The 26,348-nt window shown below is 40.3% G+C and overlaps 1 protein-coding gene across 1 annotated transcript; it reads left to right on the top strand.

Annotated features, from left to right (window-relative positions):
* The first annotated feature begins 1,470 nt into the window (after positions 1-1,470).
* On the top strand, positions 1,471-25,990 carry rad54l (RAD54 like). The gene is made up of 18 exons (XM_061736980.1): positions 1,471-1,710; positions 2,509-2,574; positions 3,815-3,922; positions 4,019-4,079; positions 4,165-4,300; positions 5,885-5,954; positions 6,968-7,256; positions 8,783-8,907; positions 8,977-9,127; positions 9,614-9,740; positions 9,859-9,933; positions 11,745-11,878; positions 14,600-14,710; positions 22,430-22,553; positions 22,649-22,727; positions 23,920-24,099; positions 24,179-24,342; positions 25,695-25,990. Exons 1-18 carry the CDS (start codon positions 1,708-1,710, stop codon positions 25,894-25,896), a joined length of 2,205 nt encoding a protein of 734 aa, XP_061592964.1. The 5' UTR covers positions 1,471-1,707; the 3' UTR covers positions 25,897-25,990.
* The last annotated feature ends 358 nt before the right edge of the window (positions 25,991-26,348 follow it).

Raw genomic sequence — 26,348 nt, 5'->3', positions numbered from 1 at the left:
ATCAACTTCCAACAGGTTTAATGACCCCTGTGTCGTGGTCTGGGGGGGTCTGTATCTCCTTCACTGGCACTATGTAACTTTGAGCAGCATGGTAGGAACCCTGCCACACTAAAAAACTACAAATCGTTACGACTTTGACTGCTTTACGGCATACGTCACTTCCCCCTCCTTCCCGATTCGCAGTCGAGACGAAAATGGGCGGGGCGTGGAGCGCAGCTCCGCAGAACCTGTTGCTGCGTTACGGCTGCAGCAGCTCCACACAACAGACGTGGGGAAAAGATCCTAATGGTTTAACTTTTCAATGGTTTCCTGCTCGGAGGCAGAACCACGGAGACCAAGTATCTGATATAACAAAGTAAAAGAGTGAAAGACTCGTCGGCTCGCTTTGGATCGTGGCTGTAACGACCAAACACCTTCCACACAGTAAAGCCTGAATTATGGTTCTGCGTTAAATCGACGCAGACTTACGGCGTAGGGTACGCGGCGACACGCAACGTACGGTGCGTGTCGCCGTGTCGGATCAAAACACGGGTTTTATTCCCCACTTCTCCAGCTAAACGCAATTGCTGGCCAGCTCTCTGCGGTGCAATTAACCCCAATCTTCAGACAAAAACTAGTTTGTTGAGGAAAAAATATTAACTCTATATTCTCACGAGGAAAACAAAAATAATCACGCCTCGGAGCCTCTTCAGCATAATATAGCAGTCAAAAAAAAGAAAAGAGAAGTAAGAGGGATATAAAACATGTGCTGTATGTTGTACTATTATACAAATTTATTGAAACACATGGCTCTTCAGTAGGGATTAATTATTATTATAATTAATAATAATTAATAATCATTATTTTCTCCATATACCGCTCCCTGGCTTCCTTGTTTAAGGTATCCCGGTAAATTCCAGTTCCTTTCCAGCAGTTTAACATCTTTTTTTTTTGCGTTCCGTCTGTTCACTTGGTGAAACAGAAAAGCGTCCCGTCTTCTCTCATCAAAACAAATGCAGCGACGGGACAGGGGTTTTCCGGCAGTACGCGCTGGTGCTCATGGGAAACGTAGGTTTCTTTCTGGTAAAACAATACCGCTTTTGTCCAAAAGATGCCGCCAAACTCAGAAAAGCTGAAAGTTACGTTGTGCTGCTTTAAACTGATATCGAGAAAGAATTAAAAAAATATGTATTTTCTTTATTTATTTTTATTTGGCACATTTGAAAACAATATTAGGAGAAAATATTTCTGCAAATGCAGTGTATCTATCTATCTATCTATCTATCTATCTATCTATCTATCTATCTATCTATCTATCTATCTATCTATCTATCTATCTATCTATCTATCTATCTATCTATCTATCTAATCTATCTATCACCTCCCACCAGTAGGGGGAGCTGAGCCACCACAGACCTGTTTGCTCATCGCCGTCAAAGTCGAGGAAGAAGAAGAGAATGACCCTTCGAGGCTTCCGTAGTGTTGTGAAACATTTAGCGCGAAGTTAATATCAGTGTGTTGTGTTAAAATCAAGTACCGGTAATCGTTTATTGCTTTCTTAAAATTAACCTAAAGTGACTCTCGTTTTCGTGTCGGGATGTTTGACTGACAGAACCTTTGTCACAGCCTGACTGTTGTGGACGGAGCTTTTTCAAAAAAGCGACATTTATAACGTTGCAGTTATTGGTTTTAACCCTCATTAGCAGGTTCATGACACTTCTCTAGACGATGGTGAGTTAACAGACGTTTTCCTGTTGGTGGAAGCTTGTTTTCTCTTATTTTCTCTTCTTTTCTCCTCATTGTGTCACACTTTTATTTGTATTTATTATTGAAATATACCATACAACAAGTATACAGTAAAAAACAGCACATTGTTGACAGTACATAAAAGTATATCAATTATTTTATTTAAATCAGGGGTAGTTATATATATTTAAATTCAAAAAGTAAGTCATTACAAAAAATGGTTTAAGAAAAAATAAATAACTAAATGATACATAAATCGAGAGTACAAAAAATAAATAAATAAATCAAACAGGGGTTTCAGGAAAAAACCTTTTCTTAAGAAAAAATACAAATAAATAACTAAATAATAGATAAATTATGAGTACAGAAAATAAATAAATAAATCAAACAGGGGTTTCAGGAAAAAACTTTTCATAATGCCTCAATAAGGTATTACTTTTTTTGTTATTTAACCAAATCTGAGATTTAAGTAAAGAGTTCTGTTCCAGGAGAAAAGGAGCAATCTCAGGTAAAGATTTTGCACATTTTTGTTTGCGAATAAAACATTTTGCATATAGGATAACAAAGTTTATCAGGTATTTAAGAGCATAATATTCTGCAAATAACAGATAACATCTTTGAGGCTAAGAGAGTATGTAGATTTAGCAGCATCAAAGAAATCAGATTCAACATCATTCCAAAACTTTTTAGAAATATCACAATAAAAAACCAGATGTGAAATAGTTTCAGTATTGTGACTAGTCATTGTGTCCCCCCTGATTCTGGCCCTGGTCCTGGTGACAGAGAAGGAGCCTGGCCCCCAGCCAGGTGGCCAAGAGGAAGCAGGGAGACGAGTGGACCGCTGAACCCGTAAGTACCACAGCCTGCTGCACCTCGTCCGGGGCTTGGTTCAGCTTTTACATATTTCAATGTACCAATGTATTTGGCTTTACCTGAGTTAACAGACTGTGGCTGCGTCCAAAATCACATACTTCCACCCTAATGAGTAGCAAAATGAGTATGCAAGATTTTTTAGTGCGTCCGAAACATTAGTACGTACTCAATAGTATGTACTATCCATACTCATTCTGGAGAAATGTATTAGTGTGGATTGATGGACACTAGCTAAGCAGAAACTTCCCACAATGCAATGCAGCGGTGTTTGGTTGCTAAGTGATACCTATATGTCATAAGTATAATATTAACTTATTAAGTATAATAATATTATTATATAATTATAATATTCGTATATAATAATATTATATAATGTCATCATGTTTCGGCCAGAATAAACGGGAAATAGCGGAGCGGTGTTACTACTGCTGCTGTTACCACGGTAACAGCTGCTACTGCTGCTGTTACCATTACTTGAATTTTACAAAAAATACTAGTTATTTGGGATTTTGTTGTTGTTTTAAGCGTCATAATGTCATGTGGTGCGACCGTCCGACCAGGACTCTGGTTTTGAATTTTTTTTTCGAAATCACTCTAAATGTTTTTTAAATCAATCTTCTGTCCTATCTGGCATGATTTCCGAAATGTCTTGTAGTGTGTAAGATTGAACACATTTGTATTTATATTTTCATCATAATATACAAACAAAGTTTGACTGATGACGTCCATTTTATGAAATATCATTAAAAAAACTTGTAAAAAAAAAAAGATGTCAAGATGTTAAGAACATTTATTTTAATATGAATCAAGGTTGCACCACATGACCTTTTTTAAGGCTAGTGCCAATTCATCTTGACAAAAAACTCTGGAATCACTTAATTTAAAATTTGTATATGAATTTATGTGTACACAAAATTCTTAATGTTTGAACTACTGCAATAGATATTCTTTTTTTTATTATTTTAAAATTGACCTGTTGAAAATCCTTATTCGTCATAGACTCAGGTATTTCAGGCATGTCCAACCAGGTGGCAGACCCACAAAACACCAGACACAGTGCATTTCTCAGCTGGCCTGAGAACACTTTGACAATAGCTGAATAGCTGATAAAAAAGAACTTGTCTTTAGTTTCCACCCGAGTCGTCTCCTCGTGCTGCTGTATTACCTGGTGTCAACAAGGATTTTTGGGGAATGGAAATGGGTTTGTTTTCCTCAGGAGAAGAGGAGAAAACGTGATGAGACCAAGGAAAGCCACACTTCTCCCTTCAGGAAGCCTCTGACGCAGCTGAACATCCGGCCTGCGTGTGTGGATGCTGACAAACATGTGAGCCGCCCCACATCTGTCCAGCTTTTCTCTTGTCAGTACAACAGCGCTTTCACTGCAAACAGTCAGATCACCTGCCACTAATCTTCTCCACAGGAGGCGTTTATCCGGAGTATTCTCTCCAGGCCTTTCAAAGTCCCTCTTCCAAACTACTCAGGTGCGTGTTGCTGCTCTGTGCTGTTGGCTGTGGGTTTGTTGGGGAACGCCGCCCCTCACCGCTCTGTTGTTTGCGTCGCTCACAGGACCTCTGGGAATCAGGGCGCTGGGCCTGAAACGAGCCGGAGTGAGGAAGGCGCTTCACGATCCCTTCGCAGAAGACGCTCTGGTGCTCTACGAGCCTCCAGCTCTGAGCGCTCACGAGCTGATCAAAGCTGACAAGTAGGTTCACCACACACGGTAGGACCCAGTCCTCAGCACCTGTTGTAGCTGGTACAGTCATTTCTTCTTTTTTTGTGATCAAATGTTTTTATTTATATTTCATCTTTTTTTTTATCATAAACGGTGGCATCCACAATGATGTCAAACAAACTACACATATTTTCACCCCCTTCCAAACCCACCCCTCGGACCAACCTCGGCAACCATGGAGAAGTTAACCTACGCCACCAAGGGGAAAATACAGAGTTTCTTTAAGTTATGGGAACATTTTATTAAATATCTTGAAAGTCACCAATCAGGAAGTGTATAAAGAAAATGTAATATTCAACACATCAGCTCTATAGGAAACGCAGGGTTATATTTTTATTTATATTTATTTTTATTTATTTATTTTTATTTTTTATTTTATTGAATTTTTATTTATTCATTTATATATTTTTTCAGTAGTTCTTGGTTTTGTCTTTTCTTTTCTCTATGAATGTGGACATGTAAATCATCATTAATGAATATGTCATGTTAAATCTGAAAACCCAATAAATATAATTAAAAAAAAAAAAAAAAACTCCCCTCGGACCTAAGCATTCGATGAAAACAATTGATAATTAATAATAAGAAAAACAGAAAAAAAAGATAATATAACTATAAAAAACAAACAAAAAAATGACAAAATAAACAAAGGCAAAACATAATATCAAAAACTGGACAAGCATAGCTGCTATAAAGTAGTATATCAATTTTAAATACATCTTTCAAATTAAGCTTTAATTTGATCTGCTGCCATATACCAAAATAAAATATTTAGTTGTGCATTATGGGTTCGGGCTGTAGATATTTCCAGATAAATAATATCTAGAAAAGTCAAATACCAATGGGAGATGTTAGTAGTAATAATTTAGCAGTAGCAGTAATTTCTTTATATGTAAAAAATAAATAGCAGTTCATTGAATTTATATCTTTGTTCATTTCTTAAATTTTGACTCAAGAAAGGATTCTTTAGTTTGGAATACAAAGGGTAAAATGAAGCCTGATTTCTTCTGTTCTACATGGTGAGATGTACAACTTAATAATTGTAGCTTCAAACTGGCATCGGGTATCGATCGGTACGCAAACCCTCTGCATCGGTATCGAGATTGGAAAAAGACGGACTGTTGCGTCCCCAGTCCCTGCTCTCACAGCAGCTCAATGTCAATCATCGTAGTTCTCGGGGGCAGAGATGTCCCAGTCCAGTCCTCGAGGGTTTTAGAGCCGGCTCCAACCCACCGGGCTCAAATCAGGGGATTATTATTGATCCAATCAGGGGTGTTTGAGCAGGGAACCATCTAAAGTCTGCAGGACGGCAGCCCTCGGGGAATGGATCCTGCCATACAGACTCCTGTCTGCCTCGCCTGTCAATCTATCCATCACCACGGCAACAAGCAGCGAGAGGGCCCAGGGTTTGATGCAGTACCACTAACAACTGAAACCCTTGTTACACCTACTGCACACCTCAATGCTGACTTGCTGTGTGTATATGTGTGTGTTTTATATACGTTATATGATGAAAGGCTGTGTTTTTGATTAAAACTCTCTCCTCCTTTTGTCCAGGGACAAGGTTCCAGTCCATGTTGTCGTGGATCCAGTTTTAGGAAAGGTGCTCAGACCTCATCAAAGAGAGGTACCAAAGCAAATATTACATTTTTTTTTCTTAAATTGACTGAAATATGAAGAAAATAAAACCCTGAATCGGGGAGACCCTGGATGAAAAGGAAACTACTGTAGGGAATCAAAAGATCCAGCGATACTTGGATTCATGTTGACTCATGGCTTTGCACACAGCTTCAACCTGAGGCATTACACTTCCTCAGTCGGTAATATACATTCATTTATGAATTACAGACCTCATGAAACATTTAAAAACAAAAAGTAAGTTTATAGTGTATTACTTTAATTTGCATAATGTGTAGAAAAACAACTTGGTGTTTTTTTTTAATGTAGGGCTGCATATCAGACACAAACTTGCTGAGCTAGCGGCTGAATAACGACACAAACGCAACTCTGAATTTGGTCTTAGCGTTGCTGTTTGACGTCACAAATCATACTGGGAACTTCAAATCTGAGATGAATCAGTCATTTATACACTTTTTGAAATTTCAGATAGTCTCCGTTTACAGAGGGAAAGTATAATGGACAGACAACTAAAAACTACAAGACTGTCTCAGAAAACTTGAATATTGTGATAAAGTTCTTTATTTTCTGTAATGCAATTTAAAAAAAAAAACATTCTGGATTCATTACAAATCAACTGAAATATTGCAAGCCTTTTATTATTTTAATATTGCTGATTATGGCTTACAGTTTAAGATTAAGATTCCCAGAATATTCTAATTTTTTGAAATAGGATATTTGAGTTTTCTTAAGCTGTAAGCCATGATCAGAAATATTTAAATAATAAAAGACTTGCAATATTTTAGTTGATTTATAATTAATCCAGAATGTATGACATTTTTGTTTTTGTAATTGCATTACAAAAAATCACAATATTCAAACAGTCCTGTACAAGGATCTGATGATTGGACTGGAGACAACACAGAGGTGTCAATCACCCGGATAAATGTAGTCAGGTCAGGTGACCTGGGAGAAGAAAAGGGCGCTGAAGCTGTTGTTGTGTACCTGTGTTTGTTTGTGGAGGGGGTGAAGTTCCTGTGGGAGTGTGTGACGGGCAGACGCATCGCCGAGTCCCACGGCTGCATCATGGCGGACGAGATGGGCCTGGGGAAGACCCTGCAGTGCATCGCCCTCATGTGGACCCTGCTGCGCCAAAGCCCCGACGCCACGCCGGAGATCGACAAGGCCATCGTGGTCTCGCCCTCCAGTCTGGTTCGCAACTGGTACAACGAGGTGGGGAAGTGGCTGGGAGGACGAGTCACGCCGGTGGCCATCGACGGAGGCTCCAAGGTTGAGATTGATAAGCAGCTGGGTACTTCCTGTTTCACTTCTGCTCATGAAGATCCACACGGATGCTCACTCGTGTCGTTCAGTAGCCAGAACGCTAACTGTGTGTAGAAACTGTTCAGAACCAGGACTGGGGATCGATTCAAATGCCAAGAATTGATTTGATTCCAATTCTTAAGATTTAGAATCAATTATCAAGATTTGATCTGATTCGATTCCGATATTGATTTGGGTTAGTGTTATTAAAAATGTTTTTGAGCTGTTGCATGAATTATATGACTGTATTTGTGCAACATATTAATACTAGTATTATATTAAGATTCAACAGCAGGTATTGCAGCTAATGATGCTGTAAGGACCAATCACCTCCCAGAATGCTGATAGAACTGCTTTCAGAAACATCGTGGGGCAGAATTACCAAACAGATCCAGGACAGCAAACAGAGACGGATGAAATCAGTTAACTTTTTAACACATTCTGTTTTTATTTTTTTCAATTTTCGGTCTTTTTCGGTTTTTAATTTTTGAGAATTTGGTTTTTAGCATTTTATGCAAATTTAACTCCCAGACAGTATATAAAATAATGAAATATAGACAATTTATGCAATTATAACTGAAAACTTTAATGTTTTCATACCTTTAAACATATTTAAAGGCAAAAACATGCACAAGTTATTCTCGTGTCCAACAAAACATTCCTTTTTTGGGACTAAACAAAAAAATACCAAAATCTGTAAGGTAATGATAAAAAAAATGTTTTTAAATCGATCTGTAGACATACGAATCAATTTTTTAGGAATTACCGTATTTTTCTGGACTATTAAGCCGCACCTGCATACAAGCCGCATCCGCTCTATTTAAAAAAAAAAAAAAGATATTTAGCCGCAGATATTTCTGTTGTTAGATTAGATATTTACTACATGTACAGAAGGATTTTGAACTGTAAATGATGTACATGTTTGTACCTAAATAGATCCTTTCCTAACAGTGTCTTTTAACACGGCAGCAACTTTGCTGATTAAAACGGGACAGAACCGAGAGAAAATAACCACTATTTATTTATCTGTTTGAAATCTGCTTCTACTTCTTTGCATTTATTTTGTCTTAGTTTTGATTCTAATTCCGGTTAGAGCGCCCCGAACGGTGGAAGAAAAATCTACAGAATAGCCGCACCTTCGTATAAGCTGCATGGTTCAAAACCTATGAAAAAAGTAGCGGCTTATAGTCCAGAAAATATGGTAATGAGAATCGATTTAGAATTGGAAAATCGATTTTTTTACAACACAGGCCCCATCTTCTTCAAACATCTACGCATTTGTCCGCTAGTGTGACTTAGATTAGGATCTTTTGGGTTCATCATTATTAGGGGTTAACATGCCTGTTCTTCTCTTTGAGCTCCTTCGTTAAGTTTCCTGTGATTTTCGCTGCCGTAGCTTCAGACCTTTTTTAGAGATTTTTCTTCAGATGAAGGTCGAGGGAGATGTCCCCTTGTCAAATCTGCTGAGAGCCTGAAGGATTGAGAGCCGGTCTGTGTGATTCCTGTGATTTCCAGTGAACTTCATCTCCCAGCGTGGTTTGAGGGCCCCCACCCCGATCCTGATCATTTCCTACGAGACGTTCCGACTGCACGCCGATGTTCTGCACAAAGGCAAAGTGGGACTCGTCATCTGTGACGAGGTATGTCCCCTGATCTGCTCAGATCCTCAGATTAAGACTTTTTGAGATGTTAACGTGTGCGTGCTGCAGGGCCACCGGCTGAAGAACTCCGACAACCAGACGTACCAGGCCCTGAATGCTATGAAGGCCCAGAGGAGGGTGCTCATATCAGGCACGCCCATCCAGAACGACCTGCTGGAATACTTCAGCCTGGTCCACTTTGTTAACACAGGAATCCTGGGTGAGCAGCACCGCACTGCAAAAACTTCAAATCTTAACAAGAATATCTGTCTTATTTTGTAGTTAAAATGTCTCATTTTTAGTAAAAAAAAATCTCATTACACTTAAAACAAGACTCATCACTGGAAAAAATAACAATTTCCAACTTTTTCAAGTAGATTTTTACTTAAAATAAGTAGAAAAATCTGCCAGTTGAACAAGATTTTTTTGCTTGTAATGAGAAGATAAATCTTGTCCCACTGACAGATTTTTCTACTTATTTTAAGTGAAAACTTACTTGAAACAGGTAAAAATTGTCAAATAAGTTATTTTTACTGGTAATGACTCTTGTTTTAAGTGTAATGAGATTTTTTGATTAAAAATGAGACATTTTAACTAGAAATAAGACAAATATTCAAAGGTTTAGAGTTTTTGCAGTGCACAACCACTTCTACTGCTGGTTGTCTCCGTCCCTCACACCCTCCGTTGGTTGGTTTGTTTGTGGCAGGCACAGCCCAGGAATTTAAAAAGAGGTTTGAGGTTCCCATCCTCAAAGGCAGGGATGCAGATGCCAGTGATAAAGACAGACAAACCGGAGAAGAGAAACTCAAGGAGCTGATCAGCATCGTCAACAGGTGAGCTCATGGACAAGCTGGATTTATTTTGATTTGTTTGTACAATTCAAGAATACCTGTTGTGAAGATCAGCATCCTTCAGCGTCTTCTCTTCCACTGAGTTTGTGTCCGTCTCCAGGTGTTTGATCAGGAGGACGTCTGACATCCTGTCCAAGTATCTTCCTGTGAAAATTGAGCAAGTGGTGTGCTGCAGGTAAACACACAACACCACAGCTGCACATACGTTGGAGATTTACATTTATTTATTTGCACATTTTTGGAAGAAGAAAAGAAAAAAATACAATGGAATGAGTCTAGAGAAAATAAAAAGAAAATGTGCTGGAGAGGTCAGAAACCTGAGAGGGCTTATCGAGTGGCCTCCCCTCTACGCTTCAGACAGTAAAAAAACACAAGATAATTAAATAATACCGTAGTTAAAATAGACATAAAAAATATGATAACAGGAGCAGACAAAGAGCATCTGGATATATAGTATACACAGTGTACCGTGTACTTGTATGTACATGTAGCTACAAGCAGACGTTGATGTCACTGGGTCAGCAGCTGTTTTACGTCTCAGCTAGGGGTTTGTTTTTTGAAAACAAGGAGGGACAGAGTGCTAGATATTAGGTCAGATATTTTATTCCACAGGGCGACCCTTCTGTATTTAATATTCTATTTCCCTCTAATGGTGCGACATCGGGGTGGATGGAGATGAGATGCTGATCTAGTTGGATAGCTGTGAATATTGGATTTTATACAAAAGTACTGTTGTAAAATAGAGTGATAGTGATTGTCTTAAATACAGAATTTTCTAAATAAAAATAGAGATTTGCATTTTATTGAAATCAAAAATATTTATAATCTTGAGTTTAGAAAAAAGGGGGAAGAGATGGGGCCTGGAAATCTGACCTTGTGACTGTTCTAACAAATGTTTTTTGAAGTAAGTTAAGTTTGTGGAGATATGTGTGACAGGTGCTCAGACAACATTACAATACAAGAGATATGTTGCAGCGATGCAACACGTTTGTTAGCAGCGTCAGCCATGAACTGATGTCTTCCAAAGGTTTCTGAAGAGGGATTTTAAAGCCTCTTTTCTTCATCAAACTGCAGAATCCAGTTGTTTCTGTGAATTGCAGTGATCCATTTGTCTCTCTTAAGCTTATTTTTCAGCAGTCTGTAAAACGATAACTCTGATTTCTTCCTAAATCTATGAGTACAGTCGATCCCACAACAGTTCTTTCCCATTTTAGATGTTTTCCAGTTGCTCAAACTGAAAGTTTACGCTGACACTCAGTCTTTCTGACACTCAGTCTTTCTGACACTCAGTCTTTCTGACACTCAGTCTTTCTGACACTCAGTCTTTCTGACACTCAGTCTTTCTGACACTCAGTCTTTCTGACACTCAGTGGGCGTAACCCGCTGTGAAGTTACATCTGTGACGTCATGTGCATTCCCTCTATTATCTAAAGCTCTAATTCTTTAATTTCTGGTTGTTTTAAATTTTCTATATGTCCTATACCAGGGCTGGGCAATTCCAGATGTAATTTTAGACGTTTCTCTGCGGCGACCCACCCTGATACAAATGACTGTGTAATTAACCTGCAGACCTTGATGAGAAGCTGGTGACGACGGTTGATTAGAATCAGGTGTGAAACATCTAAGACGTGCAGGACAGCGGCCTCAACGACCTGAATGTCCTGGCCCTAAACAGCCGTTGGCCGCCAATCAGAACTCCACACCCCTAATTATACATAGAACTGTCCCGAAGAGTTACATAGAACTTCAACGCCACCATAGATGACTTCTGCGTTGGCAGAAAGACGCACCCGTTAATGCAACAGCGGCGTAGTATTAAAACACGTGATGTGGAGCAGTTTGGAGAATGTTATGTGTGGTTAACGTTAGTACAGAGGGGGTGAAGCCCCGTCAGAACAAACGGCTGAAGCAGACTTCTGTGTGGCTGCAGGACGTCCATGCAGTCTTTGTTCTGGGTAAATGGGTTCTTGTGTTTGGTTCCTGCAGGCTGACTCCTCTGCAGACAGAACTCTACAAGCGCTTTCTAAGGCAGGCCAAACCCATGGAGAGCCTGCAGGAAGGGGCCAGAATAAGTGTGTCCTCCCTGTCCTCCATCACATCCCTGAAGAAACTGTGCAACCGTAAGTGTTTCAGCATCCCATCTGCACCGTCTGCACATCATCACATAACTCACACATGACCTGACGGAAAACACGGGAGATGACACAAGTGAAACAAGTGTGGTGAAGATAGTTGAGAAACTGTGTGGGAATATATGTCAACCCTGAAAACAACACAAGGAGAACACAGCTTATCTGGGAATACCGTGATGACAGAAGAGGTTTGGTTTGATTTGATTTTATTCTTTATTTCATTCATTAAAAGAAAAACAAAACAGTTCAATTTAATTAGAACAAATCTCCTCCCTTGAATGAAAGTGAACAGAAAGAAGACTAGGCTTATTTTATCTGTCCCTTTTTACTAAGAAATCAGAGTTCAATTAATGTAATAATCAAGAAAAACAAAAAACAATTACACAATTTAAAAAAAAAACACTTTCCAATAAACGTAATTTTAAAAAAAAACTACAACAAAGTCATAAAATAACACAAAATAACTGTCGTCAAACACAATCGTATTCTTTTTTGATTCAAAGAAAAAAATATGACAATGGAGCTAAAAAGAGAGAGAGAGGAAAAAAAAGAAAACCCGCCTAACTTAACAATTATCATGATATTTCTTCATCAAACTGGCTTTTATTATTCTTTTAAATGTAATGTTTGATTTGCATTCTTTGGCTTCTGTATCCAGATTGTTCCATGAACTGATACCTTTTAAGCCGGGCAGACACTGTGCGATTATCGGCTCGTTTTGAGACGATTTTCCAGTCGTGCGACTTTTTTTTGATCGGGCCCGATTTTGACCCAATCGTTGCTCGTGCCTCGTGCAGTATACGTGGGGTAACGACGAAAGATTAACCCCTCACGACGAGCTCCCGATCACAAATCGTGAGGTCGCAAGAAAATCTCTGATGTCACGTCAAAAACTATTATTTGCAGTTTAAGTGTTGCAAATTCACATTACAAATCATGTTTTAATAGCAAAAAAAGACCCCATTTCCACGTATGGCGCGTGTCGCCGCGTACCCTGCGCCGTAGGCTCTGCGTTGGTGTAACGTGGAACCATAAATCAGCCTTCAGTGTGTGCTCTGTCTGCTGTTCGGAACAACTCTCTTTTTTCTCTTCTCATTTTGCTGGGACGTCGGGTCCTTCCACCGAGACACAACTTTTGCGGTATGCGTTCTTTGTTGTGTCTAAAAATGATGCGCAGTGCCGACCCAATCAGAAACGGTACAGATATTTTGGGATTTTTTTTATATATATATATATATATATATGAAAATAAAATTATAAAAAAATAAAGGATCCCATAACCTTTGATCAGGTGGGCAGGACGCACGTTTGGGTTGGAACAGCCCACCTCTGCCCCAAAACCGGCCTCGAGTTCCAGTACACAGAGGTCCGACGGGAGGATTATGATCGTCTAGTGTGAGCAGACGGAGCATCAGAGCATCGGCTCGTACAGTGTGAGAACATAAATCGTGGGCTCTGAACTTTTGAACTCCGCAATCTAGTCGTGCAGTGTGAGATGGGCAGTCTCATACGATTTAAAATATCGCACAGTGTATGCCCGGCTTTAAAGAAACACAACGTTCCATTAATGTTGTCCTGAAGGTGATGCTGGAACGGAGAACTAACTAAGAACGTAGTTTACATCGTCTTTGATGAAGTAAATGTCCTTTAGTCCTGTCCACCCCTGTGAAGATTGACAGCTGTCTTGGACGTTCTCCACTTGTGAGCAATCTTTCTCCCTGTAGAGCGTTCAACTCTTACAAACTCTTATGTGCTGCAACTATTCCTTCTCTTAGACCAGTGCCGATGTCTTTGCCTCTTGGCGTTGTGTTAAAAAACAGCTGAATGCTCCGGACCAACAACCTGGCCAAACATCTGCTTTTATAGAGCTGCACCTAAATCTCATGGAAACAACAAGGGGGTTCTTGGTTTTATTGGAATTATTTTTGGTTTCATTGACTGCGTTTCCATGCATCAATAACCCTTTTAAAACCCGAATATTGGCAATAACCTGAATTTGCACGGCCATGTAAACACCAATAACCCCTTTGAATAACCTGAATATGACCCCTGGGTTACTCCTTTTAAAACCCGAATATTTGGTCATGTAAACACCAAACGGAATATCCCCATCAAACGGAACAGGAATCTGTTTTCTGCACATGTTCTGTTCACAAGGAATCCTGGTCTTTTGAGTCCAGGAAGTTCTTATAAACACGGAGAAACACAAGACCAGGAGGAGACTAATCACTTCATAAATGTAATGAAGGACATGAACATTTCTGCATTTGTAGACGCTAGAAAGTACCAGGATAGAAGATTTACAAGAAGGTGAGAGAAAAGTTGCACGAAGTGGCATTTGTTTTGAATTTGGATACAGGAAGAAGAAGCAGAAATGACGTCATCACGTTCTCCGTGCGTCGCTGGTTTGATCCAGATATCCCAATTGATTAATTACCATGTAAACGGAATATTCTTAATGTTTCAGTAACCGGAATATTAACAATAACCCGAACTTTGACTGCATGTAAACGTAGTCAGTTTTGTTAAAAAAGAAGTCAAGTTGTTCCTCTGATGCTGCACTTGTCTTGTATTAAATTCCAATAGGATCAGATGATTTTCATGTATTTCCACCCTGAATGTGTTTACTTCTGCGTATGACTGTATTTTATATCCATACAGTCCAGACTTCTATGCTAAAAGCCTGTAAATGCTTCCCCTTCCTTCCAGACCCGGCTCTCATCTATGACAAGTGTGTGGAGGGGGAGGAGGGCTTTGAGGGGGCGCTGGATCTGTTTCCCCCTGGTTACTGCACCAAAGCTGTGGAGCCTCAGCTGTCTGGTAAGGAAACACGTCGGGGGCGCGGTAGGGCGTCCTCAGAGTCCGGTAGGGCGTCCTCAGAGTCCGGCTCCGGTCCTTGATGGGTCGTCCTGACTGATGGACAGGTCTGACCTCCTAAACACTGTTAGCAACAGGAGACTTGTATCTCACTTTTACATGGAAGCTGAAGCTCTAGTCACTGCAGTATTTATACAGTAACAGTTAAATATTTGTAGTAACAAATAAATGCACTAGTTTTTGTGTATCGTTTTGAGACGAGGTGTTTACTGTTTTGCAATATGAATAATGTGGAAGTTGCAGTTTTAGGAACTTGTTTTATGTGTGAATTAAAGCAGTGGTCTCCAACCCCCGGGCCGTGGGTCATTCGGTACCGGGCCGCACAGAAGGAAAAAATGATTTCTGTAGCCCTGACTGATGATGGATGACTCTCAAACTGATGGTTCACAATGTTTTTATTCCTTGAATGTAAATACACTGCAAACACACCGTGAGAGCTAATAAAATTAAAATAGAGTTAGTCCTTCTACATTCATTTAAGTTTCATTTACCGTAAATACAGACCGACACAGCTGCTCGCTCGCTTGGTAATAACAGCTACCGTTAACCACAATACAAGAACGACCAAACTCAAGCTGGACATAAATACGGCATAAAATTTGCACAAATCCTCATCAGCAGGTGCTTTTTGTGTCAGTTAGGCTCCACTTTAGCATTCCCGACACTCGTTTAGTCTTTCAGACACACTTTCTTTTTTTTTTTAGATTATTTTATTTTCAGCATTTTTTCAAGGTATATACATGAACACACAAACACAAAACTTCAAAACCCTCCCCAACCCGCCCCAAAAAAAAATAAAAAATAAAAATAAAAGAGAGAGAGAAAACATAAATAACAAATAAATGAGGTTGAGAGGCTAGATAGACAACAGTAAGCGCTGACAGCAAAAAAGCTTATAAATCTACAACCCGTCCATCATAGAGGCTGACAATGTGTCCATATATGCCAAATAGGGTTGCCACATCTCTGTAAACGTTTGATAGTCTTTCCTGAGTGTATATGTAATTTTTTCAAGTGGAACACAGCTGTTCATTTCTGAAACCCATCTTCCTATAGAAAGATGGGAGTCTGACTTCCATGTGATGGCGATACACTTCCTGGCAACACACAAGGCCAGTGAGAGAAACTTCTTTTGAGCCTTTCTTAATTGAGCATCAATTTTTGTAGTATCTCCTAATAAGCATGTTTGAGGATCTAATGGGAGACGCACTCCTAGAAGTTTTGTCATGATGTCAGAAAAATCATGCCAGAATGTGTTTAGTTTTGTGCATAACCAAGTGCAGTGCAGGAATGAGCCCTCTTCTATCCCACATCTAAAACACAGGCTAGATATCTCAGGTTTATATTTATGCAATTTCAGTGGCGTTAGATAGGACTGATGGAGAAAGTTATAATAGGTCAGCCTGTATCTGGAGTTAATAGTGGCAGTTAGACTTTTTCGACACAATTCAGACCAGAGCCCTGTACCCATCGTCACACCCAAGTCCAACTCCCATTTCTGCCTTGATTTATGTAAACCTGGTTTTGGAGCATCCTCCATCAAGAGAGAGTACACTTTTGAGATGAGACGTGGTGCATTACCCTCATGAAGCAGTCCTTCCAGATCATTGAGCATGGGTAAAGACATTTCAGATCCCAAAACAGATTTAAGAAATGATCTTAACTGTAAATAACAAAAAAAGTTTCTGCTGGACAGATCATACTTCCTCCTTAGGTCCTCAAAAGACATCAGGGATCCCTCCTCATAGCAGTCCTCCAAATGACGAATCCCCTTCTGGTGCCACATTTCCAGGGTCTTATTATCCACTGACATCGGAGTTCATTCTGCTTCAATGGTGTTTTGGGTGAAAATATATTTTTTAGTCCAATATTTTTCCGGACTTCATGCCACATCTTGATGATATTAATCAGGACAGGGTTGTCAGTTCTTCTGGAAATAGTTTTAGGTGTCCATTTATAGATAAAGTCTGCAGGTATATTTTCTTTAAGAGCAAACATTCCAATTGAAACCCAAGGTGGGACATTATCCCTTTCAAAAAGAAAAGAAACGAGTCGCATTTGGGCAGCCAAATAATGTTTTTCAAAATTAGGCAGTCGAAGACCCCCCAGTTTATAGTCCCATGTAAGTTTTTCTAGTGAGACCCTTGGAGTCTTACCATTCCATATGAATTGTCTAATATGTTTATTAAGGTTTTTAAAGAAACTGGTTGGCACTGGAGTCGGTAAAGACTGAAAGAGGTACTGTAGCCTCGGTAATATATTCATCTTAATGCAATTTATTCGGCCAATCAAAGTTATAGGTAAATGTATCCATTTCTGTAAATCCTCCATTATTCGACTAGCTAGTGGTAAGTAATTCAGCTTGTACACATTCTTAAGATTGTTATCTACCATAATTCCAAGGTATCTTATCCCACTTGGAGACCATTTAAACGGGACTCTTTGCTGATGTTCAGCATAGTCAAAGTTTGAGAGTGGGAGAATTTCACTTTTGTCGTAATTTACTTTATATCCAGAAACAGATCCAAATGTATGCAAAACAGTTTTTAATTTAGCAAGGGAATCAAATGGATTTGTTAAGTACAAAATTATATCATCTGCCATAAGGTTAATTTTATGTGTCGTTTGGCCCACTTTCATACCCTTTATCTCTGAGTCTTGTCTGATTGTCTCGGCCAGAGGTTCGACAGCTATAACAAAGAGCCCAGGGGATAAGGGACACCCTTGTCTGCTCGATCTACTCAAAGGGAAAGCTGTGGACATTTGTCCATTAGTGATTATTTTGGCTTGTGGTTTCCTATAAAGCGTTCTGACCCAATTAATAAAATAAGAGCCGAATCCGAATTTAGATAGAACCTTGAATAAATATGGCCACTCAAGCCTATCAAACGCTTTTTCAGCGTCCAGGGTAACAGCTATACTAGGTTCAGCATCCGAGGTTGCCATATGAATAATATTAAGTAACCTACACATGTTACTGGCAGAGGATCTCTTCTGGATAAAACCAACCTGATCTAGGTTTATCAATTTGGGTAAGAATTTACTCAACCTATTTGCTAAAGCTTTAGAAATCAATTTGTAATCCGCATTCAAGAGTGAAATTGGCCGAAAAGAGGAGCATTTTAAGGGGTCTTTGTTCTTTTTATGGATCACTGTAATTATAGCCATTGAAAAAGAATCAGGAAGGCTTTGTGTTTTAGATGCTAGGTTAATTACATCCATAAGAAGAGGTATAAGCAAGTCCTTAAACTCTTTGTAGAATTCGGGGGGGAACCCATCCTCCCCTGGTGATTTATTAGATTGAAGTGTAGATAGAGCATCTCCGATTTCTTTGGTGGTAAATGGTGACTCTAGAACCCGCTGGTCGTCCTGATTCAGTTTAGGCAACTCAATATTATTTAAGAATGTATCTATAGTGGTTAAATCTTCTGGTGATTCTGACTTATATAAATTAATATAAAATTTTTTGAAAGCTTCATTTATTTCTTTTGGGTTCTGTGTAATACAGCCACTTTCATCTTCAATTTGGTTAATTGTTTTTGAACTCTCCTCTTTCTTTAATTGCCAGGATAGGACTTTATGAGTCTTCTCTCCAAGCTCATAGTACCTTTGTCTTGTTCTCAAAATATTTTTCTCAGCCGTATAAGTGCATAATGTATTATACTTAAGTTTTTTATTGACCAATAAGCTGTATATCTTCTTATCCCTATGTTGTTGAAAGTCTTTTTCCAGCCTAAGAATTTCTTTCTCCAATTCCTCCATTTCTGCAACATGTGATTTTTTAAGCCCTTTTGTATATGAGATTATTTGTCCTCTTAAATAAGCTTTTAATGTGTCCCATAGTATGAAACTATTAGGGGAAGAAGGACAGTTTGTTTCACAAAATAGTTTGATATGATTCCTGATGAATTTACAAAAGTCACTGTTTTTAAGGAGGGTCGGATTCAGACGCCATCTGTACATGTTGGGCATTTTATCAGGCATTACTATGGATAGAGTGAGTGGAGAATGATCAGAGAGTATCCTCGGTAGATAATCAGACTCTAATGGTCTGTAAGTCACTTGTGTTGACAGTAAGAAAAGATCTATTCTAGTATGTGAGTTATGACGGTTTGAATAATAAGAATAGTCAATGGTTTGGGGGTGTATTTGCCTCCAAACATCTGTTAGATTTAAGTCTTTCATGAATGATAGAGTAGTTAAAGCTGACTTAGACATTGAAGTGGTAGTTGCTGATTTGTCCAAAATTGGGTCTAAACAGAAATTAAAATCTCCTCCTATGAGGATATGTTCACAACCCCCTGATACTTTAAGAAAAATGTCTTGAATAAAAGAAATGTCATCATAGTTAGGGGCGTAAAGGTTTAGTAAAGTCCATTGTTCCGAATAAATTAGACAATTTATTAAGATGTAGCGGCCTAATGGATCACTAATCGTTTCCTGAACAGTGATGGGAATGTTTTTATTTATTAAAATAGCAACTCCTCTCGCCTTAGAGTTAAAAGACGAAGAGAAGACTTGGCCTATCCATCCTCTTTTTAATTTATTGTGCTCTTGCGTGGTAAGATGGGTCTCCTGGATAAAGGCTATATCTGTTTTGATCTTTTTTAGATATGTTAACACCCTTTTCCTTTTGACAGGTCCATTGAGACCATTGACATTAAAACTGACAAATTTCAACACTTTATCCATGTGAAAAGTTTTAAGATTCGACAGTAATTTGTCTCGTAGCCTCTCAACAATAAGCCTAAAGAAAATGTCTCTCTTTCAGTGGAACCAAACAAAAAAGCAACAACAAAAAAACAAATAACATAAAAACCTCCCCGTTTCCTTAAGCACCGACCCCCTGAACACTCGGCACCATCCAAAATCCCCAACTGGGACCCCCGTTGAATGCTCCTTAAAACTATCATGCCTAACTGACACCTTATTGGGCCTGGAGCTCTTTTGTAGCCCATATAAACTTATAACACTCGTACATAAACAACCTTAAATGTAAACATTGTAACACCCGCTTTAACCAGAAGTAAATGAAAGTGCAATCTCAAAAATAATTGGATAAGCTCCCTTTTTATCTATAATGTCCAAAATAAATTAGAGGAAAAACGTGTAAAAAAAAAAAAAAAGATTAAAAAAGCAAATAAAAATATAGAAAAAAAATGGATATGGCGGGGATATCGTTGCACTTACATAAAAGTCACTATATAGTATGTAGAAAGGATATGCAGGAATCGTTTCTCCTCAGCATTAGAGGAGCTGAGGTGCTGCACCTGTAGTCACCAGCAGGGGGCAGGACTAGTCGCCTCCCGGGAAGCCTCGCAGAAAAGATGCCGCTGCTTCGGGTGATTTGAAGAACTTTTTCTCTCCATTGGGTAGGAAAACTCTCAAAATCGCTGGATGTAGGAGGGTGAATTGGAGCTTCTTTGCATGCAGCTCCTTCTTAACATGGTTGTATTCCTTTCTGCGCTTCACCAGGTTTGCGCTCAGATCTGGGAAAAACATCACTGCGTTTCCATTGAAAGTGATCGGCTCACCTTTTTCTCTGGATATTTTAGCGGCTATTCGGAGGATTTTATCCCGATCCTGGTACTTAAGTAGACGGATGAGAATGGGTCTGGGCCGTTTCTCTCCTGGCTGGCGGGACGTCGGGGACCGGTGCGCTCTTTCAATAATCAGTGGCTCGGGAAAGTGCTGTTCTCCCAGCACAGAGGGGATCCAATCTGTAAAGAAACGCACCAGATCCGTTCCCTCTACGCCCTCCTGTAGGTTGACAATGCGTACATTATTACGCCGGCTTTGATTTTCTAGTTGGTCCACTTTGTCCACGAGAAAATCCTTATCCTTCAATAAACGGAGGACATGAGAGTCCAACTCAGTCAGCTTGTCTTCAGCTGAGCTGATCCGCTCCTCCGCCTCCGTAATACGTGAGCCCATCCCGTCTATCAGCGTTTTCAACCCCGAAATAGAATGATTAATTTCGGCAGTTTTGGCGTCGAGCTTCTGGGAGAGTGCTTCGTTACCGCGTTTTATTTCTTGTAGTATGGCGTGGCTTCCTCCCACTTCACCTTGCACTTCTGCAGCCATGTTGTGCTCAATGCTCGATTCGCATGCAACAGCTTCCCGAGAAGAAAAGTGGTTGATAATTGAGCTTTGCATCTTATTTCGAGGTCTCAAGTCCATATTCCACCAGTTGGATAAAGTCCGAGGTACAGCGGGCGTTATTTATAACTTAAAATCGAGTTTTCTTTAAGAGCTCCGGAGCACGCGTCTTCCTAGCTCAGCAGCATCACCGGAAGTCCTCAGACACACTTTCTACTGCCGTTAAACTTTTACCGTTAATGAGAAAACAAACATAAAAACACATTTATAGAAATACTCTTACTAAACAATTTCCATTATTATTTTATTTTTTCGAAAAATATGTTTTATTATTATTATTATTATTATTATTATTATTATTATTATTATTATTACCATAGCGAAAATACCACCGTTTTAAATGCCGATCTTGTCATTTTATTTAGTTTTTATCAGCTACACCTTTAGATTGGGCCGTGAAAATATTGTCAGACATTAAACAGGTCCTGGTTCAGAAAAGGTTGGGGACCAGTGAATTAAAGGACAAATCCTGGTCAGAAACAGCCCCTGCCAGTCAGAAGTATCTCCTGCAGCCGGTTCCTCACAGCAGTTCCAGAGTTACTACACAGTTCCACAGTAGTTTCCTGAAGCGTTCAGGTGCAGTTCTGAAACGAGGAACATTGAGGAGACTGGACTCTTGCAGACTCTCTCCGCCTACTGCCTTCTGTTCTGGGGACTGTTCTGTGCAAAGGAGGATGCCACATAAATTGAAGAATCCTGAACATCCTCTTCAAAACATAGCGAGTGTCTTCGGTCAGAGGCTTCTTCAGATCTGCTACAGGACACCCTTCAGAACGCTGGGGGAGATCCTTCAGACTGCTGCAGGAGACACTGAAATCAGGATTACTGGTAAACGTACGGCGCTTTTCCACTAGCACCTACTCAGCCAGACTCGCCTCGGTTTAGCGCTTTTCCCACTAGGGGTCTAACGTGCGCTGCTGAAAAGTCAGCTGGAGCCGTGAGCAGCTATGAAGAGACAGAGCTCCTGGTAGATCTGGTCGTTCCTTATCTCCGTCTAGATCCCTTTTTAATTCTCTCCTCAGCACCAGGTTTATGAACATCTGCACCTCAGAGTTGGATCAGAAACAGACTTCTGCTGCCGTTGCTGGTTGAATAAAATGAACAAGAATCCGTCAGAGTCTCTTTCTCTGATTTCCTCCTCCTGACTCAGACGTCTGACTCCAACCCCCCGACCAATCGGTGGCCTGTAGAGTGATGATGTCAGATACAGCCGACTCAGCCGCTTAGAACCTCTGCAGAATAGATACAGAAAAGTAGAAGTGGAGTCGGGCTGAGTAGGTACTAGTGGAAAAGCACCATGAAGCTCAGTGTAGATCCTTGGTTAAACAAACCCAAGTGACTGCCTTTACAAAGCGCTTGTGAAGAGTGGTGGAACATGATGGAGGTGCTGTCAGCTGACTGTGCCACTTCTAAAAGTCAGATGAAGCTTTGCAGCCAGCAGCCGGAAACACTGAAACGGGTGAAATGTTTAAAGTTTGATCCTTGTCTGCGTTTCTGCTCCAGGGAAGATGCTGGTCCTGGACTACATTCTGGCCATGACGAAGACCACGACCAGCGACAAAGTGGTGCTGGTCTCCAACTACACCCAAACACTGGACCTCTTTGAGAAGCTCTGCAGATCTAGAAGGTGCTTCAGGGGAGCACAGGGCTCATGCTTGAGTCTTTTATTTCAATGACTTGTGACTGAAAGTGGACCATGTCCCTCCGTTTGCTCTTTTTCAGATACCTGTACGTTCGACTGGACGGAACAATGTCCATCAAGAAAAGAGCCAAGATCGTGGAGAGATTCAACAGTCCATCTGTGAGTGACGGCTGCAGCTAGAGCTGGGAAAATACCAGCACCATGTTACACACACTTTAGCTTGGTTGTTATGTCTGGGAAGGAAGATAAAATATGGACAGATTTCAGTCTCCATGCACTAATATATTGATCTATTCAATCAATCAATCAATCTTTTTATTTAGACTCAGGTCCATTAAAAAAGACAAACAAACATACAACAACATTTAAAAAAAAGACGGTCATACCAGTGTTTCCACATAGCAGACTGGTATCTTACAGCACTGAGGACTGGGTTGGTTAACATCATAATAATTACAAGAGCTATTAAGTCGACATATGAGTTTGAACATCAATTGCCTCAAAAGAGCATAAAAAGTGATAACTTGTACTTTACAAAAGAGTTCACTCGCACTAGACCATCTTGGTTTTCCAAGCAAAATACGTAGACAATGGTTGTACGCAACCTGTAATTTATGGATGCTGGCCTTCTTAAATGTAATCCATAAGGGTGCAGTATAAAAAGGGGTACAGTAATCCCTAAAAAGAGTAAAGACCCACTTTCTCCTTCTCTGAACACCAGGAAAACCCTCTGGTCAACAAATTAGCCTGCATATATAAAATACCACGCTGTCTATTCATATCTTCATCATCTGTCGTGTCATCAGTGATGATCAGTGTCCCAGGTATTTAGTTCTAGAGCAAGCAGGAAGCAGTTGTCCTGACAGCTAAAAGGATTATTGGACTATTGATCTTAACCTGCAATCAAAGAACAAATCAGAACAGAAATGAGTCATTTTAAGAGTTCAACTAGGTAGACGGGTGCTGGGACGCTGCCCCTTTCATTAGCTGAGAAAGGATGACATTAAGAAAGAGGAGGGGAAAAAACATCTGCATACAATGTAAAAACACAATATGAAGGTGCAAAAAAACACCTCAGCATAAAGAAAAGCAACATACTCAAAAAATGTAACAGCATCATAGGGAAGACTAGTATGTTGGGGTGCAGGGGGGTCCCACGGGCCTCGTCAACCTAGATTACAACCACTATTCCTCAAATAAGATTTTACCAAATGCTGGTCATTTCCATTAAATGTCAAAGTATGTCAGTTTCAACATCTTGTTAAATATCTATTGGGAATAAAATGTGGCTTTTACTAATTTACAAGTTAATGACGTTAATTGCGCACACACGATTGGTTCTCCTTCCCAGAATCCCGAGTTCATCTTCATGCTGAGCAGCAAAGCCGGCGGATGTGGCCTGAATCTGATCGGCGCCAACCGCCTGGTGATGTTTGACCCGGACTGGAACCCGGCCAACGACGAGCAAGCCATGGCCCGGGTGTGGAGGGACGGCCAGAAGAAGACCTGCTACATCTACAGGCTGCTCTCGGTCAGTGCCCCGCGCCCCGCGCACCCCTCCGTCCCCTCTGCTCAAAGAGGTTTCAGGAACCTGTGGGTGTGTGTTTCAGACGGGGACCATCGAGGAGAAGATCCTGCAGAGACAGGCCCACAAGAAGGCCCTGAGCAGCTGCGTGGTGGACGAGGAGCAGGACGTGGAGCGCCACTTCTCCCTCGGGGAACTCCGGGAGCTCTTCACCCTCAACGAGGAGACCAGCAGTGACACCCACGACAAGTAAACACTGCTCATTTCTGCCTCTGCACCTGCGTTCTTCCAGCTCGCTTCCTGAGGCTGCAGTTGCCTATCATTTATTTTTTTAACAATATTTAGGGCCCGAGCACTGACAGTACGAAGGCCCTATTGATCTGTAGCAATTTTTTCCTCATTATTTTTCCGACGAAATGAGGGCCTTTTTTTCCCCCTAAACGTGTCCCAAAAGTCACCAAATTTTGCACTCAAGCCAGGCCTGTTGAATAATGTGATATTTAATGGTTTACATTAATGGGCGTGGCCTAATGGCTCAACAGCGCCCCCTAGAAAACTTTGTGCCTCAAGCCCCACAATACGGTTTGACGTACATGCACGAAAATCGGTACACACCTGTATCATGTCGCAGCTTAAAGAAAAGTCTCTTGGCGACATGGCCGAAACCAAACAGGAAGTCGGCCATTTTGAATTAATCGTGTAATTTTGGCGAAATTTATGCCATTCCTTTGGCAGTTAATGCGGCCCGAACCGTAACGTGCACCCAGGTGTGTTATACATCAAAATGTGCATCTCCACATATATCCATTTGTTGGTCAAGAAAGACATAAGTCCCAAATATCTACAAACTCTGTCTGTTTACCTTTGACTATATAAGTCAACCTCTCTAGTCCAAGTCATCAGCTCCTTCTTCCATCATCCAAGCCATGGTGGTTCAACATTTTTCCAGTGTAGTGCAATCATTCTTCTTCCAGAAGTCCAAAATCCGTCATTTTCGATTGCTTTGTTGTTTTGCTAGTGTCTTTGGGGTATATTCCAAGTATGCAGATTGTTGGCATCAAAGGAATGTTGCACTTGGTCATCAATGATAAACATTTGACTACCTTTTCCCAAAATACCAGAATCTTAGGGCATTCCCATAAGCAGTGAATCAAAGTTCCCTTTTCAGTCAGACATTTAACACAATCATCTGGAATGTTAGGGGGAAAATGGTGAAGTTTAACAGGAGTTATGTAAACCCTCATTAACCATTTATACTGCAGCAATTTAAATCTCGTTAATTGAATTATTTTGGGCCTTTAAACACGCCAATCCCCAATCCCTCTCACTTATCTCATCTTGTACGTCTGTTCTCCAAGCATTTAATCTATCTCATGCTGATTCTATTGAATATTTTGCAAAAAGGTTATAGACTGTAGATATGTGTTTTTTACCATCCAAATTATTAAGCACAGTTTTCTCAATAACTGACATGCGGTCACGATTGTCTTATATTTTGTTGCTATAAAACTTCTTACATGGCATTTTCCTCACATTAAGACCAAAACACCCCCAGGATGATTCTGCTGTTCCGTTAACGGTCTGGTGTCTGGTGCTTGCAGGTTTCGCTGCCGTCGCTGCGTGAACGGCACGCAGGTGCGGCCTCCACCGGAGGACTGTGATTGCACCAGCAACCTCTCTCAGTGGAACCACTGCTACGACAAGAAGGGCCTGAGGGACGTGGTGCTCAAGTCCTCCTGGGACGCTGCCGTGTCCTTCGTCTTCCACCAGCGCTCCCACGAGGAGCAGAAGGGCGTGGTCTAGCAGCGGCTCCGCCACATCCTGCTGTCCCACCAACTCTACTGTATATACCTGTATTTATTTGTTCTGCATGCTTCCTTTAATAAAAAATACATCAAATAAAGGAGATACATTGTCCAGTCTTTTTTGGTGCTGGTGTGAGATCTACCAGCAGAAGTGAGTCCTCCTGAAGTTAATATGATCTACAGTTTAGAGCAGGAGTCTTCAACCTTTTTTTTTGGAGGAGAGAAAAACAGAGCAGGGACCCCCGCTTGGAATTCTTATTTTTTCCCTTTTTTTTTTTTTATAAATGTGTCACATTTTAAGCCTGGTTTATAATAACTTTAAGATGTGTTTTATTCTGCTTATTTCACCTAATTAACCAATTCCTGACTGGGTTATTAGCTACATGTGTTTATGGTTGATGAAACTTTGGCCTCGTCAGACGTGGAGGGAGTAACGTTAGGCCGAGCTGG

The sequence above is a fragment of the Cololabis saira genome, chromosome 13 (assembly GCF_033807715.1).
Source record: "Cololabis saira isolate AMF1-May2022 chromosome 13, fColSai1.1, whole genome shotgun sequence".
Classification (NCBI taxonomy): Eukaryota; Metazoa; Chordata; class Actinopteri; order Beloniformes; family Belonidae; genus Cololabis; species Cololabis saira.
Note: the sequence above shows the minus strand (reverse complement) of the source record. Positions and strands in the feature narration are given on the sequence as shown.